The 15458-nt window shown below is 40.7% G+C and overlaps 2 protein-coding genes across 4 annotated transcripts in view; both read right to left on the bottom strand.

Moving 5' to 3' along the window:
• ppp1r37 (protein phosphatase 1, regulatory subunit 37) overlaps positions 1 to 4677 on the bottom strand; it is a 46096-nt gene extending 41419 nt beyond the window's left edge. For all 3 annotated transcript variants that reach the window (XM_008291674.1, XM_008291672.1, XM_008291673.1), the window contains exon 1: positions 2909 to 4677. In XM_008291674.1, coding sequence (XP_008289896.1) covers positions 2909 to 3650 — 742 coding nt within the window. In that variant the 5' untranslated portion in view covers positions 3651 to 4677. The remainder of the gene's footprint in view (positions 1 to 2908) is intronic.
• An 878-nt stretch (positions 4678 to 5555) lies between these two features.
• On the bottom strand, positions 5556 to 5969 carry LOC103364525 (late histone H2A.2.2-like). The gene has a single exon (XM_008291675.1). The coding sequence runs from the start codon at positions 5967 to 5969 to the stop codon at positions 5556 to 5558; it is 414 nt and encodes a 137-aa protein (XP_008289897.1).
• Positions 5970 to 15458: the final 9489 nt, after the last annotated feature.

Genomic DNA, 15458 nt, shown 5'->3' on the forward strand with positions numbered 1-15458 from the left:
GCTGAATGATGAAGGAAAAGCATCTAATTGGAATTTCTCTGACAGATATTGCAATTTCATTTCGATATAAGTTTCAGTTCAGTATTCACTGTGCAATATGATTAAAACTTGATGGAGCATGACCACATGAGATACCATCAAAAGTATGACTGTCCCACCAAGAGGAATGTGTAAAACCATTGACATGACAGTCAGATATGCGGCATAAAGTATAAAATAAATTGCAGACTATGTGACTTGAGTGGCTGAATAAAATTATGACCGCGACAAGCAATTTAAAGGTCTGGCTCAAGTCACAAATATAAAGATGACAAACCAAATTACTTCAATCTAAGGTTGTAACTAAGAAATATTTTAAAACTGTGAGAAATGTCCTGTGTAATTAGTCAAACTGTCAAAATGTATCACAATAACTAAATATCTGTTTTTGTCCAGTCAGCTGGGGAAATATTCAGTATACAATCATGCAGGACAAAGAAAGGCATAGGATTATCTTATTTGAAAAGCTGCAAATCTTTGGCATTTCTTTAGATTATAATGTGATCAATAGTTGCTAATCAAGCACTAAATGTATTAATTTAATCTACTTTTATTAACTGTATTCAAATCACATAAGCATATCAAAGTTGGAGAGTTTGAATTCCTGGAGTCCAAATTATTGTATCAGGTCTAAAAATATGTTTTGATGCATTAAAAACCTGAACATTCTCCATCATGTGATTAACTCCACAGACACCAACTGCCCGTCTGCTGCTCTATCAAAAGCACAATCAGTTGGACCTTTGGAACTTAAATAAACTACACGATAAATACACTTGATAAACAATCTAAACCCACATTACAATCACCTATATACTTTACTGGCCATCGTGTTTCACGAAGGCCCAGAAAACTTGGATAACTTGGTTGGACTTTGCCCTACTGGCTAAAGATATTTCATGTTTAACTTACAGTCGGACTGGATGCCTGGCATGTGTGCTGCAACGGTGCCGTTATCTGATAACAAAACTATTTTGAAAAGCAACCGTCACAGCAATTGATGCAATAAAAAAAGGAAAGTATTTTGACGACTTAGAGGAACGTGTTGCTACCTCGCGTGTTCAGATGAATGACGGAAAACATAATTGTCTTTGTGAGGGACTGTCTGATCATTTGCAACTGGGGTGTTAACAGAACAATGGAAATTAAGCTGAACATGAGACAGTATTGCTCATGCATATTAACCTTGCTGCTTTTGTGCTTCTTTCTACTCCCCATCCCCCATCTGGACATCTCGCATCACTGACCTTTGCCTGAGTCTGTCCTACATTTTTGGTTTTATACACCAGGGAAAAAAAAAAAAAAAGCAGGACTCTCGATGTCTTACCCTTAATGCCACACAGGTCACACCACACTGAGACTGTAAGGCTGGCAGTATACGTAACACAATTTCTCATCTTCTCGGACTCAAGTCAACTGTATAACTATGTCGACTGCTGTCACAGTGCTGTGAGCAAACACCAGCTTTCACAGTAGGACTGTAGGCCGGTTTATTAAATAGTGTGCATTGTCCACACCAGTTGAAGGAGTGTGTGAGTCACGCTCAGATCATGATCACACACTGACTTTTCCAGCTCCTCCAAAAAGAGACAAAAAAACAAACAAACAAAAAATTCACACATGAATTACATGTATTACTGAATACTAAAGCTGAGTAACTATGCATAAAAACTAGGCTCCAAAACCTAAACACAACAACAGTAAAAGCAAATAAGACTTCATAACACTAACTAAAAACTGGCAAAGAATACTTTCATTTTATATAAAAAGTGGATTTCATTGTGTTGGCACTAAATGCAAAAACAGAAAAGCTGACTTTGATCTAAAACATAAGGAAAAAATGTAATCAAAAATAAAAATAGAAGAAAATGAAATATATGAAAGGAAAAAAAATACACACACACACACACACATAAATATAAGTACTAATCAATATCCAAATACAGTAGGTATTTGATCTGGATTGGCAGAAAATGCAATTGCTTTTGTGCATACTTTACATTCAAGCACTATGCCTAAATAAAGAGTACTTCTGCCAAACTGTTTGTATGCATCTGTGTGCAGTTTCCCCATATATCAGTATTCTCCTCATATCCAGCTGTCTGGTTTAATTTTTCATGCTGCTGTTGTGCTAAATTTACCTCTAGGGGATTAACAAAGTTTTATCTTTACTTACATGAATAGCATTTGTTGTAAAACATATTATTTTGAGAACTAAGTGTAAAAGAGCAACTTTTTATTTAATTGTAACCTTATGTCAACACAGTAAAGGCAGTGCTGTATCCTCCATGAGCTTCCCTCAACGTGTCTTCAATGAACAAACAGGAACCTACAGTGGAAAATGGCACACCTCAAGGAGTGCTGGGATTCACTCACAATACTGCACACATCACAGGACTGGGCCTATATATAGATAAACAGTTGTATTTGGGGGGGGGATAAAAAGCCAACAAAGCTTTTATTTCATGTATTTGTCCATTTGATCCCCTGTTTGCAAAAGGGGCGGGGGCACAGGTGCTGCCTGAGGCCTAAACAGCCTGTAGTGTGACCCTGCAAGAGATGACAAGCTCTGTAGAAAGACACAAAAGAACATTCCTTTCAAAGACCTGCACACCGACACACCTCTCGTGGCGTGCACCAATCACGTTTAGACTCCACATGAAATCAGCACGATTACAGGGCACGTTTCAAAACCCAATCTGAATAGAGCAACTGCTTTTTAGATGTGGGGGAATGCAGTTAAAAGCCCTGTGAGAATAAATTCTGGCAAACCATAGCGAACTGACATGTTCATGCATGCACAGCAGACAACTAGAATGAATAGAAAATCATTCGCACATACAGACATGCAAAAACAAACAAGTATTACCATGTCGCCAGGGGTCCTTTGGCTCGACTGCTCCAGAAACGATATCCTCATCTGAGGGAAATGTCACCCTTTTGCCACTTGGTTTGTGTTTATCGTCCTCCTCCTGCACTGAGGGATACAGTCCAGCTTGGTCCGTGACAGAAGCCTCTGTGCTGCACGTCTGGTTTGCATCTGACTGGCTTTCTGTCGTGCTGCCAGCTGGGACATCCTGAGGAGTGGACTCTGAGTCTAAAGTATTATCTGAAAATGATCGAACATTTGCAGATTCAGCCTCCAACACCCCACTTTCATCAAGACTCAGATCCACACCTATGTCCATGTCCCCACCATCTTCCCCTTCTTCCACAAGCGTTGCAGGATCACTGTCCTTCTCTTCCTTCATTTTTTCCTCCCCAGTGTCACCCTTGTGCTGGTCATCGTTAGAAAAGATCAAGTCAGTGGGATTCACTATGGCAGGGGTGTTTTGGGCACTGTTTCCATTGACTTCATCAATTTCCAGTGTGTCTTGTGGCTGGTGGTTGTCCTCCTCGGCAGCCTGGAGGTTGTCAGTGAGCTGAGGCATCAGGTAGGTTTCAGAGGCCTCTGTGGGAACAATGTTTTGTTTTTCTGTGTTACTGTCCGTCATCAGTTCAGAGATCCGGGGGGTGACCCCTTCTGTGTTGTTGGTAGTGTTGCGATCATCGTCCACGTTGCTTTTTGTCTTGACATTGCACAAATCTAGACACTGCTCTTCGATATTCATGTTTTCATTTCCAGTGAAACTCAGTCTTAAACTGTGCCACACAGCTGGGTTAAACAGTGACTAGAGACCAATTCACATGGATAAGCCTGTCTCTGCCCTCTGTCTCTACGATATATGCAAATGAACACCTATCTTGGACCTGTAGTGACCAAATTATATTCAAGTGCAATGAGAAAGTTATATGTTTACTTGTTTCTCGTATTGGGGTTCATATAAATTATAGTTATCAAACCCTAAATTACAGGTGACTTTGGTGCATGAAAAATCAAGTAATTAAAGTGCAATTTCACACAAATATCAATGCAATAAATATGTGATATCTGCATGAAATAGATATTAAGTAATTATTTGAAGACCACACGAAGGAACTTTGTTGAACTATTACCCGGGCAGGTAACCAGCTCTTGATAATTTCTGCAAACCGTGTCCTATTGCTCCCGGTCGTCAGCACATTGCCAGCAGTATTTACGAGGACCAGGACAATCAATTGGAACGAATAAGTCACTCAGGGTGCCTCCATTACGCAAAGCAAAGTGAGCTTACTGTCCGACACCGAACCAATTCATCTGCTTGAATTAAAGCGAGCTAACGCTTGCTAGCTTGCTAAAGTTGTTGTCCAACAACGACGTCCAGGCCCGTGTACGGTCGCATGCCTGCTTCTTTGAGTGAGCCCGTCAGTTTCTCCGCGACAAAGTCCATTCTTCCGTGTCCAGAAAAGATATATTCCGCTCTTGTCTCACCCTCTGTCGTGCTGCAACTCGGCTCGCATCACAAGCCTCGACCAGCGGCGGCGAGAAAAAAATCAGGCGTCACACTCCGAGCAATGAGCATGTTTCGGTGGCTAACGTTCGCGCTAGGGAACCGAGCCGGGACAACCCGTGCCGGTGCTAACAGTGCTAATTATTAGGAGATTTTGTGTAAGGTATTCCGACCGCCCGGGTCTAGCAGACGTGTCTCTCCCCGGGAGAAGTCAGCTGGACCTGTTTTTGTCTAGCGTTGCCCCTCGCTAGCTTGTTGAAGTCCAACAACTGTTTGTTGTTCACACGTCCTACGTCAGCACGTCGTTCCCACGACGGGGTGCGTTCAACACACACAATGTTGTTACAAAAGGCTGCAAAAAGGGCGACATTTTTTAACGTTTCCGTGAATATTCAGCTTTAACATGCATTTGATCTACAACGAGGGTGTTGTGTAATTATTCTTCTCCACAGGGAATACATGAGTTGATATACTGTACAAAGAAAATCAAAAAAAATGATTTTCTATCACTCAGTTGCAATAATTTCTTCAAAGCAGTGAACCAGGTCAAGGTTGTCATGAAGACAATCATTTCTCAATTAACTGACTGTTTGCTTTAGCAGGAACACAAACTTGTCAGATAACTTGGCCACAGTCAACCTCAGGAAGTTCTGTTGAGCAAAAATGTAAACATGTATTTTTTATTCAGTGGACAAACCGAGTTGAGCATTCCAGTCCTGGGCTACATTTATATTTTTATTCAGTCTTTCACAGCCAACAAATACTTGTTGGCTGCAACCAGTAGTGGGATTTGAGTTCTAGAGCTTTGGCAGACGTTCTGAAATTTTGAATAATTAGTCCACGACAAGGTAGATGCCATCTTTCACAGGCCTGCCAAATTTCAGATTTGCATGATCAAGTTAGAACTCCAAATTCCCTTGCAATTAGTTGCCATCTGCAACTATAGAGATGCTGAATCAGTGGTTGGGCCTGTTGGCATGCAATTGTAATTGACATGTGAAGGGAAACTAGGAAGTTAAGCAAATTTTGAGAAACTTGCTCTTCCTTCTAGCAGCTACCAAGACACCCCCAAGTGTCAAGACAAACATACTTAAAAAACAACTCTTTAATAATAAGTTAGAGACTCTGTAACAGGTAACATTCACATTAAAACTCTTGAGACTCGACATCCTTGGAACCGTCATCCTTGGGTCCTTTGGTCTTCTTAGGGAGAAGGGTGGCCTGTATATTTGGGATGACACCACCCTCTGATATCGTGACCCCCGCCAGAAGGTTGTTGAGCTCATCGTCATTTTTCACCGCCAGCAAGATGTGTCGAGGAGCGATGCGCTGCTTCTTGTTGTCACGGGCAGCATTTCCTGCCAGCTCTAGGATTTCAGCGCAGAGGTACTCCAGGACAGCTGCGAGGTAAACTCCAGCACCGGTGCCAACTCGTTCCGCATAGTGGCCTTTCTTGAGCATCCTCTGGATTCGGCCCACTGGGAAGGTGACCCCAGCTCTGGTAGACCGGGACGTTTTAGCTGTTGGTTTAGGCGCAGCTTTCTTCCCTCGGCCAGACATTTTGAGCCTGAGAACAAAGAAATAAAATGCAATCAAGACTGTGATCCTGCTGTTTGAAACAAAGGTCTAATTTGGGGCATTGAGGTTAAATAGCTTCAGCTTCTGGGAGCATTAGAGCCAACACCAACTTATAATGCTCAATTGAACAAATAATAAACTCATTCCCACTCACATCAACCTTAAATAAACAACTAAACACTCACCAGTACTCTGCGCTTCCCTCAGACAGAGAAAGGAGCTACACCCTAAAACCCAGAACACTGCTTTTGTATGAGTCTGGCAGTGATTTAGTGATGAATAACACCTGGATCCTCTGCTGCACCTGTGTGAGCTGAACAGCCTGAAGGTTGTGATGGAGAAAAAACAAAAACCTAACAAAAATTACTCCTCAAGTTTTGTTTTGTGCGTCTAAAATGATTCTCTAGAAGTTCCATCACCAATTAAAGAATCTCTAAAGTCAGAGGACACTTCTTTACACCCTTTTAAGTGGTTATTTAAAATACTAAGATTTTTCTTTCTTTTATTAAAAATTTTTTTTGTAGTTATTTGGTTTGGTGGCAGCTACTAGTATAAAATTAAAGCTGTAATTAATTATTGTTTTTATTATCAATAAATCTACAGAATACCTATTTCAGTTAATCATCAAAAAACAGTGACAAATGACCATCACAATTTCATCACTGCAGAAACACATCTACAGCAGATGGCAGCACAGACCTCAGATTTAGATTTCAGCCCGTGGCAGTCTGTCTTTATCTTTTTTTTTTTCTTTCTGAACTCATGGGGGCCTTTTTAATGATGGAGCGCTTATAAATCTGCACTTAGTGGTGTCATGAGCCTTCACTTTATGATCAGGTGCTTGCTGTGGCTGTCTCCCACAGTGCCTGATGTGCTTACTAACTAGCTGCTTGGGGGAGTGATGACTCATCTCCCACCACTGTGTGTACAGTACGGTATCAAATGTTTCCTTATAACGTTCTCAGAAACAGACAGAGATAAAACAGAGCTTATTGAGGTTTAAAGGTCTCAAAGGCAACTCATGACCAATCTAAGCAGCCTTAAGATGTTTTTAAATCCATATTTGTTGAAGGCACGTGCATAATTGATGCAGTGATATTGCTTTTTAGAGTATGACAAAACTGTAAGGAAGCAAGATCTAAGTTTTTGACCCTCAGTAGCTCTTTATGTTTCACTAGTAGCATGTTTTCATCATACCTATAGTGTGTAATTCCCCTTTTAGCTACTGAACTGCATGTCAAGTCATCCAACCCCATTGAAAGTAAAAAAAATCTTCATCTTCTGACACGACCATGTGATTGTAGACTGTGATTTGTTTTCTTAGACTGCTGATGAAAAAGGATTAATTGACTGGACAGCAGGGTTATTGCCTAAGTATGACATTTCATTTTGGAGAACGTATGTGCATGGATTGTTAATGCATTGTGACTGTGGTAAAGATGAAAGATAAACTGTCTTCTGTCTGATGAAGGCCAAGGTATCAGTTACTTCACCAAATGAGGTTTAAAATTACCAAAGAGAGCTGATCATTTCCACATATTTTGGAATTGCCCAGTAATCCAATCTTACTGGCGAGAAATAACATCAGAAATAAATGCCATACTGGGCTCTGAGATTGAACATAGTTTCTGTACAATATACCTGGGAAATCTACCAACTAAACTAAACACCCCAGACAAATACCTCCTTAAAATATTACTAGTCGCCACCAAGAAAGCAATCACGAGGAAATGGCTAAACAAAGAGCGACCAACAAAAAGAGAGTGGGTAACAATTGTAAAGGAGATGTTTGTTATGGAAAGGCTGACGTTCTCTCTTAGACTTTGTGCTGATACATTTGACACGTATTGGTCCAAATAGGTGATGTACATGAATGCTGTATAAGACCTTTTATGTTAACATAATATGTTACATTTTCTTTCTCCCCTGTAACAATTATTACAACATACTTATTATCATTATTATCTTTTTGTCACCTATGAATACCCTTTCTGTATCAAGAGAAACTCTGTATGTGCTCAAGAGTAATGTGGACTAAGGATGATATGGACTGAACTCAAATCACACTCAAGACCCTGTTGAATCCTCCTTTCACCTTTATTCTCTCTGGAATGTTGTAAATGTAGCCCTGAACTCAAGAAATGACTACAGAAAAGATGCTTTGTATTGTGCCTCCCCTGGTGTCCTGCCTGTTCCTCAGGATGTACATTTATGTTCCTTGTAAAAACAAAATACAAAAATAAAGTATATATAGATTTTTTAAAAATTGCCAAAGAGATGAAAATATGGAGAAAAATATTTTTAATATCGTACTAGGATTGACCTCAGCTGTGTGCTTCCTGTTTCCTTTTGCTTTAATGCAACATCGGGAGGCTCTGTCATTGTCGCTATCCTCACTGCCAAATTTGAAGGCATCCAGCTTCATCCTTTGTACCATTTGCCTTCTACCCCATGTGTTGACAATGAGAGATGGAGGAGCAAAAGAGAGAGAGACATTTTGACTGTTCGGATTCACTTTAAAGTATGGCAAAGGGCCAATCGCGAAGCAGCGGGAAGACAAATTAAGCAGGGACCTTCCCAGCAGGTCGTCCTTGGCCAGATTGGATGTGATTCTGTTTAACCTCTCAACATCCTCCCGATACGAGGAGGACAGGACGGGACTCACAAGCTGTCACAGAGCAGTTCTCAGTACATATCTCTGCAGCCTGACATTCAAGCATGTTTAACGTAAAGCCAACACACACACTGAACTGGTTCCTAACACAATTTATTCGCACGCAGCTGAGACCAGATTGTTGTATAGGACTGTAAGCTGTAGTTTTTCATCATGTGAGTTGTCATCGTTGAGACAAGCCATTTGTTTTTGTGCCGTTCTCCTGGGGATCTCTGTCTGGATAAAGGTTGAAGGCCCTCTGTATTTATTAGCAACAGTAGCTACTAACACTGAAGTTTGCAGTCTGCTGCCGAGTGAAGAGAGGAGATGAAAGAATAAGAGGAGGAAGCCGAGAAACGAGCCAAACATACCATTAAACTCCGAGATTGAAGGCAAAACCAGACACCAAAGGCCCTAACAAGATTCCTTTTGGGTCTGCTAATTTAAAAAACACAGATTATCACTCCCTTGTATGCCATTTTCATAAAGATGATTGCTGACTGTACAGGTATGTCTGTCTTTGCAGCAGGCAGGTGGACAGGTAAACCGCGAAGGCAGCCTGACTCTCTTTAGCGGACACATGGAGGCCTCTTTCTCTTTTCCCTGAGCAGCAATAAATCTGTAGATGTGGCTTTTAGGAGGATTGCGCTGTTACTCTGACTTCTAGTTTTTCCCCTTTCCTCAGCTTTATGGAGATGTCAGCATCAGCCTGCAGGAGTCTGCGCCTGATCTTTGGAAAGCAATTAATCTCCCACAACAAACTCAAAGGGTCAGTGACTTCTTTCATACGTGCAAACGCACTCATACGATTACAGACGTGCTTACACATGGAAAGAGAGGCGTGAATGTTTGAATTACTGCCAATTTGCAAAGGGCAACGACCCTGTAGAAAATGACCAAATCTTTAGAAATTGTTCATTGCGACTGTTCACCTCTTTCAACAGATAATAGCCTATTCATCAACAAGCACTTTTCTCTCATTCATAAATTGCTCGATGACAGCGACAATAGCATCATACCGTGCCTTGACAGCAGAATAAAGGTGCTGAATACGTCTGGCCTCTCTTGTAGTTTGAAGTTAATAAAGAGACAATTAATGTGAGGCGTCCACAGTAACTGGACAGTGAGTCATTCTCTGAGTGGACCCACTTTAATTATGAAACCTTATGGACACACACAGTGCAGCCGGGTGTCCAGAGGTCCCAGGATCCTTCAGCACTTAAAGTCTGTCGCCTTCTGAAAAAAAAAAAGCCTGTGAAGCTGTGATTGTTTTTCCATGACTGCTGCAGCAACAGTCTGGGCTCACTCCCATTAAATAATAGAGAAACCGCTTTGAGAGACAAAGTTATTTCCTGAGTGAAATCTTGCACATTCTGTGTTTAGGTGATTTATATGCGAGTTTTCATTCATATGAACATTAATCTCGTTGATCTGAAGCAGATTTTGGAAAGAAACACTCTTGATGTGAAGATTGATGCTGCTTCTACTAGTTCAGCACGAAGACTGGAAACAGGAGGTAACAGCTAGTCTGGATCAGCTGGCCTGATCGAGGGTACTGGTTGGCGGACTTCGTTACCTTTTGAGAGACTCAGCAGTTGTTTCTTGCTATTCCCAGTTTTTATGCAAGACTAGGTTTATCTTAATCCACAGATATGAGGGAAGTATCACTCACTATCATCTCACCTAGCTCTCAGTGAGAAAACGAATATGCAAAGCTGCAAAACTGCCAGACTATTCCTTTAAGGATAAGAGAAGAAAAAAAGTGCTGAAGGTCATTACTAACTGCTGGTTCCTATTTTGAATTGTTAGTTTTGCATAGTAGCATTATTTTTTTTTCAGCACTGGCACAGCGCTGTGTAGAACGGTCTGACTGCACCTCATTATTCCTCTGCGATTGTGAAAAAAAAAAAGGTGTGCTTGCATTTCTTTAAACCCATTACAACTATCTTAAGTTAAGAACAGGATGCACCAACAGTCTTCATTCAAGACAGTGAAGAAGAAACTTTTACGTGATAATTCATAGAAAGCAAAACTAGTTGGGCTGCTTTATCACAAAGCTAGGAAGGGCAACAAAAAGCCACTACATTGACAATGTGGGCTTATGCCTGCAATCTCACTCCAGTGAGTCAGACTGACACACTGTAAATTGACAACAATCTAATAAAACACGACAAACAGCCTTGTTTTAAGATTTGACAATTTTAAGACATGCCCAGTCCAGCAATTCAAAGATTAAGAATTCCTGTGAAAGCTTAATTTCTCAAATAATCTAGTGGGTTGCTGTAAAGCTTTATAAGCCTAAAACATGGCACTTGTAAACAAACCCAAATGCATTTAGTCGACATATTCTTGGACCTTTAATTTTTGCATCAATGAATGAGCAGATCTATTGTTGCCGTATTCTCTGAGTTCATCAGTTCTGATACACCTACCTTCCTTTCATCCACTTCCAGACTGATCAGCGTGCCTCTGGAATTAAAAACAAAAACTGACAAATCCACATAACACTCATGGTACTGAAGACATTCACTTTACTCAGAGGTGATTCTGTTTAGACTACCTCCTTTGACAAAGTTGGAAACTTTGTGTATTCAACTGGGATTTTTCTTTCTTGCTATGTTTGACTATAATTGGCAACACTTGAGGTGGCCTGCTCACACATGCGTCAACAGCGTGCATCATAATTTATTTATTTTTTGCAAATCAGAAAGAACTGAATAGAGCACAAGGGGAAAAAATCATATCTTGGTAGTTGCATTGTTGTTAATTTAAGAGACAGGCCACAAACATGTAATAGATCACCTTTGTAGTGTTTAATTTAGTTGATAGCGTTTGTCCAGGAAGGACAGTAGAGAGAAGTTACCTGATTGCTGTATGCATGTTTTGATTTGTGGTTGAAATGTCGTCATATCCATGTAGAATAAATGTGCTGCCATCATTGTGACAGCACAGTTTGTCACACTGTTTTACTGGCTGGTAAAAACCTGCAAAGCCTGAAATCCTTCTTCAAGTCGACAAAACACACGAGACTGGACGGGCAAAGTCCCAGGATCCATCTTGACTGACTGACTTTATCCTCCTTGAACCAGGATGAGCTGTTTTAGAGTCTTCTTTACATTCTGATTGGATGCTGAACTCGCTGAACCTCTTTGGCGAGCAGAGGAAGCGAGAGTCACTTCAAATTCTGGTGAGTGCAGATAACTAAAAACCACCGGGGAATGCTTGATGCTCGAGTGTGACGACTCGGTGCAAGTGGGAGAAAGTGGGACCGGAACTGATGCATTTTACTGCATTTACTTGACCGCAGTTAATCTGAAGGTTCAAATTATTAATCCAAAATATGATCAACTAATGTACAACATGAATACATCCAAAGTTAAAATCCCAAAATACAATTTGGAAATTGGTTGGTGTCTATAACCAACATGTTAAAGGAGGTATACTTAATGTTTCTGACTTTTACTTTACACTTTATTAGGTCTGCTTTTGCTGTCTTTGAGTTGCAGCTTTGTTAACACACAGCAAAAAGCACATGTGCTCACAAAAAGAAAAAAAGTTGACTTAATTAGTCAAAATAGCATAAAACAATCACAATTCTGACATAAAACATTTAAATTATAGCAAAAAGATGAAAATGACAACACAAAATGTTACGATTTGACTTGGCCAGTCCAATTTTAGCATAACTGTTTTAAGAACAGAATAGAATTTACTGCCATACAGCACAGGTACACTGGAATTCTTTGTGTGTTTCACAGCTTTGTTTAAAAAAGAATAAAATTGAAAGCAGCAGGAAAAGAAAAGCTATATGCAAATATATCACCAGTCTATCACAGGGCCACACTTAGAGACAGACAACCAAGCACTCTCACATTCACACCTACAGACAACTTAGAATCACCAATTAACCTCAACAACGTTTTTTTTGACTGTGGGAGGAAGCCGGAGAACCCAGAGAGAGCCCACGAGGCACAGGGAGAACATGCAAACTCCACACAGAAAGATCCAAGGCATCCTAACCAGGACATAAACCAGAGATCTTCTAGCTGCAAGGCGACGGTGCTAACCACTGATCCACCGTGCAGCCCCCAAAGTTGACGAATCAAACCAAAATATCAAGAAAAAAGACACAACCAACCGACAAACGAAAACTTGGGACAGGTATTACATTCATGGCTGGTAACAGGAGAAACTGCACTTTGTAAAAATAGTAGGAGATGGAATAAAAAGACCCCATAAACACCTCATATTCTTGTTAGTGTCACCTCAAGGGAGGCCGAACCAAGCTGAAGGAAGTCAAGGAGCAGGAAGGTTTTCCTCTATCATCCTCTCCTCTCCACCTTCTCCTCATTGTCTGTCATCTTTTATCCTCCTCAGGTCCTAAGCCTGCTGTGATGGCTACCATATGTCCATACCACTTCCCCAATAAAAACCATTTCCCTTTTTAAACATTATAAAAACACAGGATGGACCTTGGGAGATATAAAATGGGGGTAGGATTTGATCTGGCATTGAGCACCTGTGTGTGGGGATTGACCAGAAGAGGACAGGCACCGCAAATCCACCGCCACGTCATTAGAAGAAGGGGGAAGAGTGAAGGACAAAGAGATTTTTCCATCCTCCACCCCGCCACCCATCCGTCCATCCCACCTGTGCAAAACTCCCATTCCTCCCTACTTTTAATTCCTCCATCTGTTTTTCTCTCTTTCCTCTCTGCCTCTTTTTCTTTTCAGCCATAACTTGTTTTGGCTCTCTTTCACACTATTCTCAACTGTATAACTTTTTTAATGTAATTCTCTTCCTGTCCTCGCTCTCTCTCTGTCTGTCTATCTGTCTGTCTGTCTGTCGCTCTCCACTTCTTACAACCTTGGTACCTCATCATCCAACACACACACACACACACACACACACACACACACACACACGCGCGCGCGCGCACACACACACAGAGGCAGTCGCACACTTCATTTCTTTAAATATTCATTTCCGTCTGTCTGTGATGTGTTTAGTGCAGTTTCCCGTTCCCAGCCCTCCCGCTTCCCTGAGAACCGCCATGTAGGAAGTGGCGTCCTGGCAATGGTTCCTCCTGCCCCTCTGACTGGTCACATTCCCACCTTATAGGGGCTGGAAAGAGATGGAAAGAGAGCGATGGACTTCTGCCATAGAGGTTACTGTCCATTTAATGGATTCTGTTACCGAAATGGTTCTTGCAATAGCCTTTTCCCAGACAATATCGCCATCTTTACTGGATGACCTGCACATTTGTGTCCGCTAATAAACTCAGCATATTACTCTATTTCACAGCTGGAGGTTTCTCAGAATTTCTCTAATTCTTTTGACAGAAACAATTCCCAGGTTGCCACTCAGGAAGTTATGGCATGTCTTCCCTAACATAAACATGGGAACTTGAATCTGAATAGCTACAATTTGTTTCACACTGGGAACTATCTGCATCTTTTATCTGGCCTGCTAGAGAACACTTACTTGTGATTGTTGGGTCACAGTCTTTACATTTCCAGAGTCTCTGCGGTGGTCTGAAGCAGACAATGTGCTGCTGAGAGGTCAAAGGGGAAACACCATTTCAGTCTGTGGAACTGCTTTGACTGCTTGTTCAGTTTTAACCCTCTGAACCCCAAGTAGTTCCAGAGCGTTTTTTTTTTCTCCTGTCACATTATTACTCACTATGAGCGCTTTAAAAAAAAAATAAAAAATTGGCCTGTATTGGATATTGCAGTGAGAGAGAGACAGGAAAGTAGGGGGGAGGACATGTGGGAAAGGGCCATGAGCGGGATTCAAACTCATGACCTCCACATTGGGACTGTAGCCCTGTACATGCGACGCCAGCTCAACCAGGTGAGCTATAGCAGCGCCCACGATGGGCCCATTTTTAACTGCAATATAAAATACTACACATCTGAGGAATCAGCAAAACCTTGGCTAGAAGTATAGGGAACACAAAAATGCCTTCTTTGAAAAACAACAAAGTTATATTGCCATAAATCACAAAAAAACAAAATAAATGCAGAATTTCTATGATTATTTATTTTTATAAAAAACAGAAGTCAACATGGATAATATTTTCCAAAAGCCAACAGGTGTTACCAACATCACTGGAAAAAATTCTACATGCTATAGATATCTTACGATGTACATTTTGTACATTTACATACATTTACATACAATTTGTGTCTATACTTGTTTCCTTTCTGCTTGGTGTAAATACAGCCTGCAGTTCAGCCAAAAAAGGCCCTGAAATGTAGTCACATTGCTTCTTAGTGGTACAGAGCAGTCCATTTTTATTAGTGTATTTTTTATGGACTGGTTACTGAAAATGGTTTATTTTTGGAAAATGTTTAATTGAGGCATGCAGATTAAAATGATCTAGATGAAATATCATTATTTCAAGCTCAGATGAAGAAACGTTTTCTAATGGAAAACGACGGAACGGCACAGATGAATATTTCAAGGACCAACTAAAAGTTGAAAATTCAAAAAAATGTTCAGTTTTTGCAGTTTCTGGCTGTGACCAATGGTGTCACCTTTCAAATCTGCCAGCATATTTAGCGGTTTAAGTGTTAAATTCATTTGTGTGAGTAGAGTAGCAATCCCATCTGTTTCTTTTGTCGGAGCAGTTTGTGTTAAAAGTGCATGGTGCAGCACAATAAACTATAACAGGATTCTTTATATTGACCTCTAGGCTTATTAGTGATAAATGGCACAAATTTGTGTTGCAACTCTGATTAAGGTTGAAATCAACAGGAAAAATGTTCATGTGTTTTTGGTCGTGTGGACAAATCTACTATTTACATTGATTCCAC

This window comes from Stegastes partitus, unplaced genomic scaffold (assembly GCF_000690725.1).
Source record: "Stegastes partitus isolate 25-593 unplaced genomic scaffold, Stegastes_partitus-1.0.2 Scaffold754, whole genome shotgun sequence".
Lineage (NCBI taxonomy): Eukaryota > Metazoa > Chordata > Actinopteri > Pomacentridae > Stegastes > Stegastes partitus.

What these genes read in the sequence shown, in the direction of transcription:
- LOC103364525 (XM_008291675.1), bottom strand. Translation starts at nt 5,969, where the DNA reads ATGTCTGGCCGAGGGAAGAAAGCTGCGCCTAAACCAACAGCTAAAACG.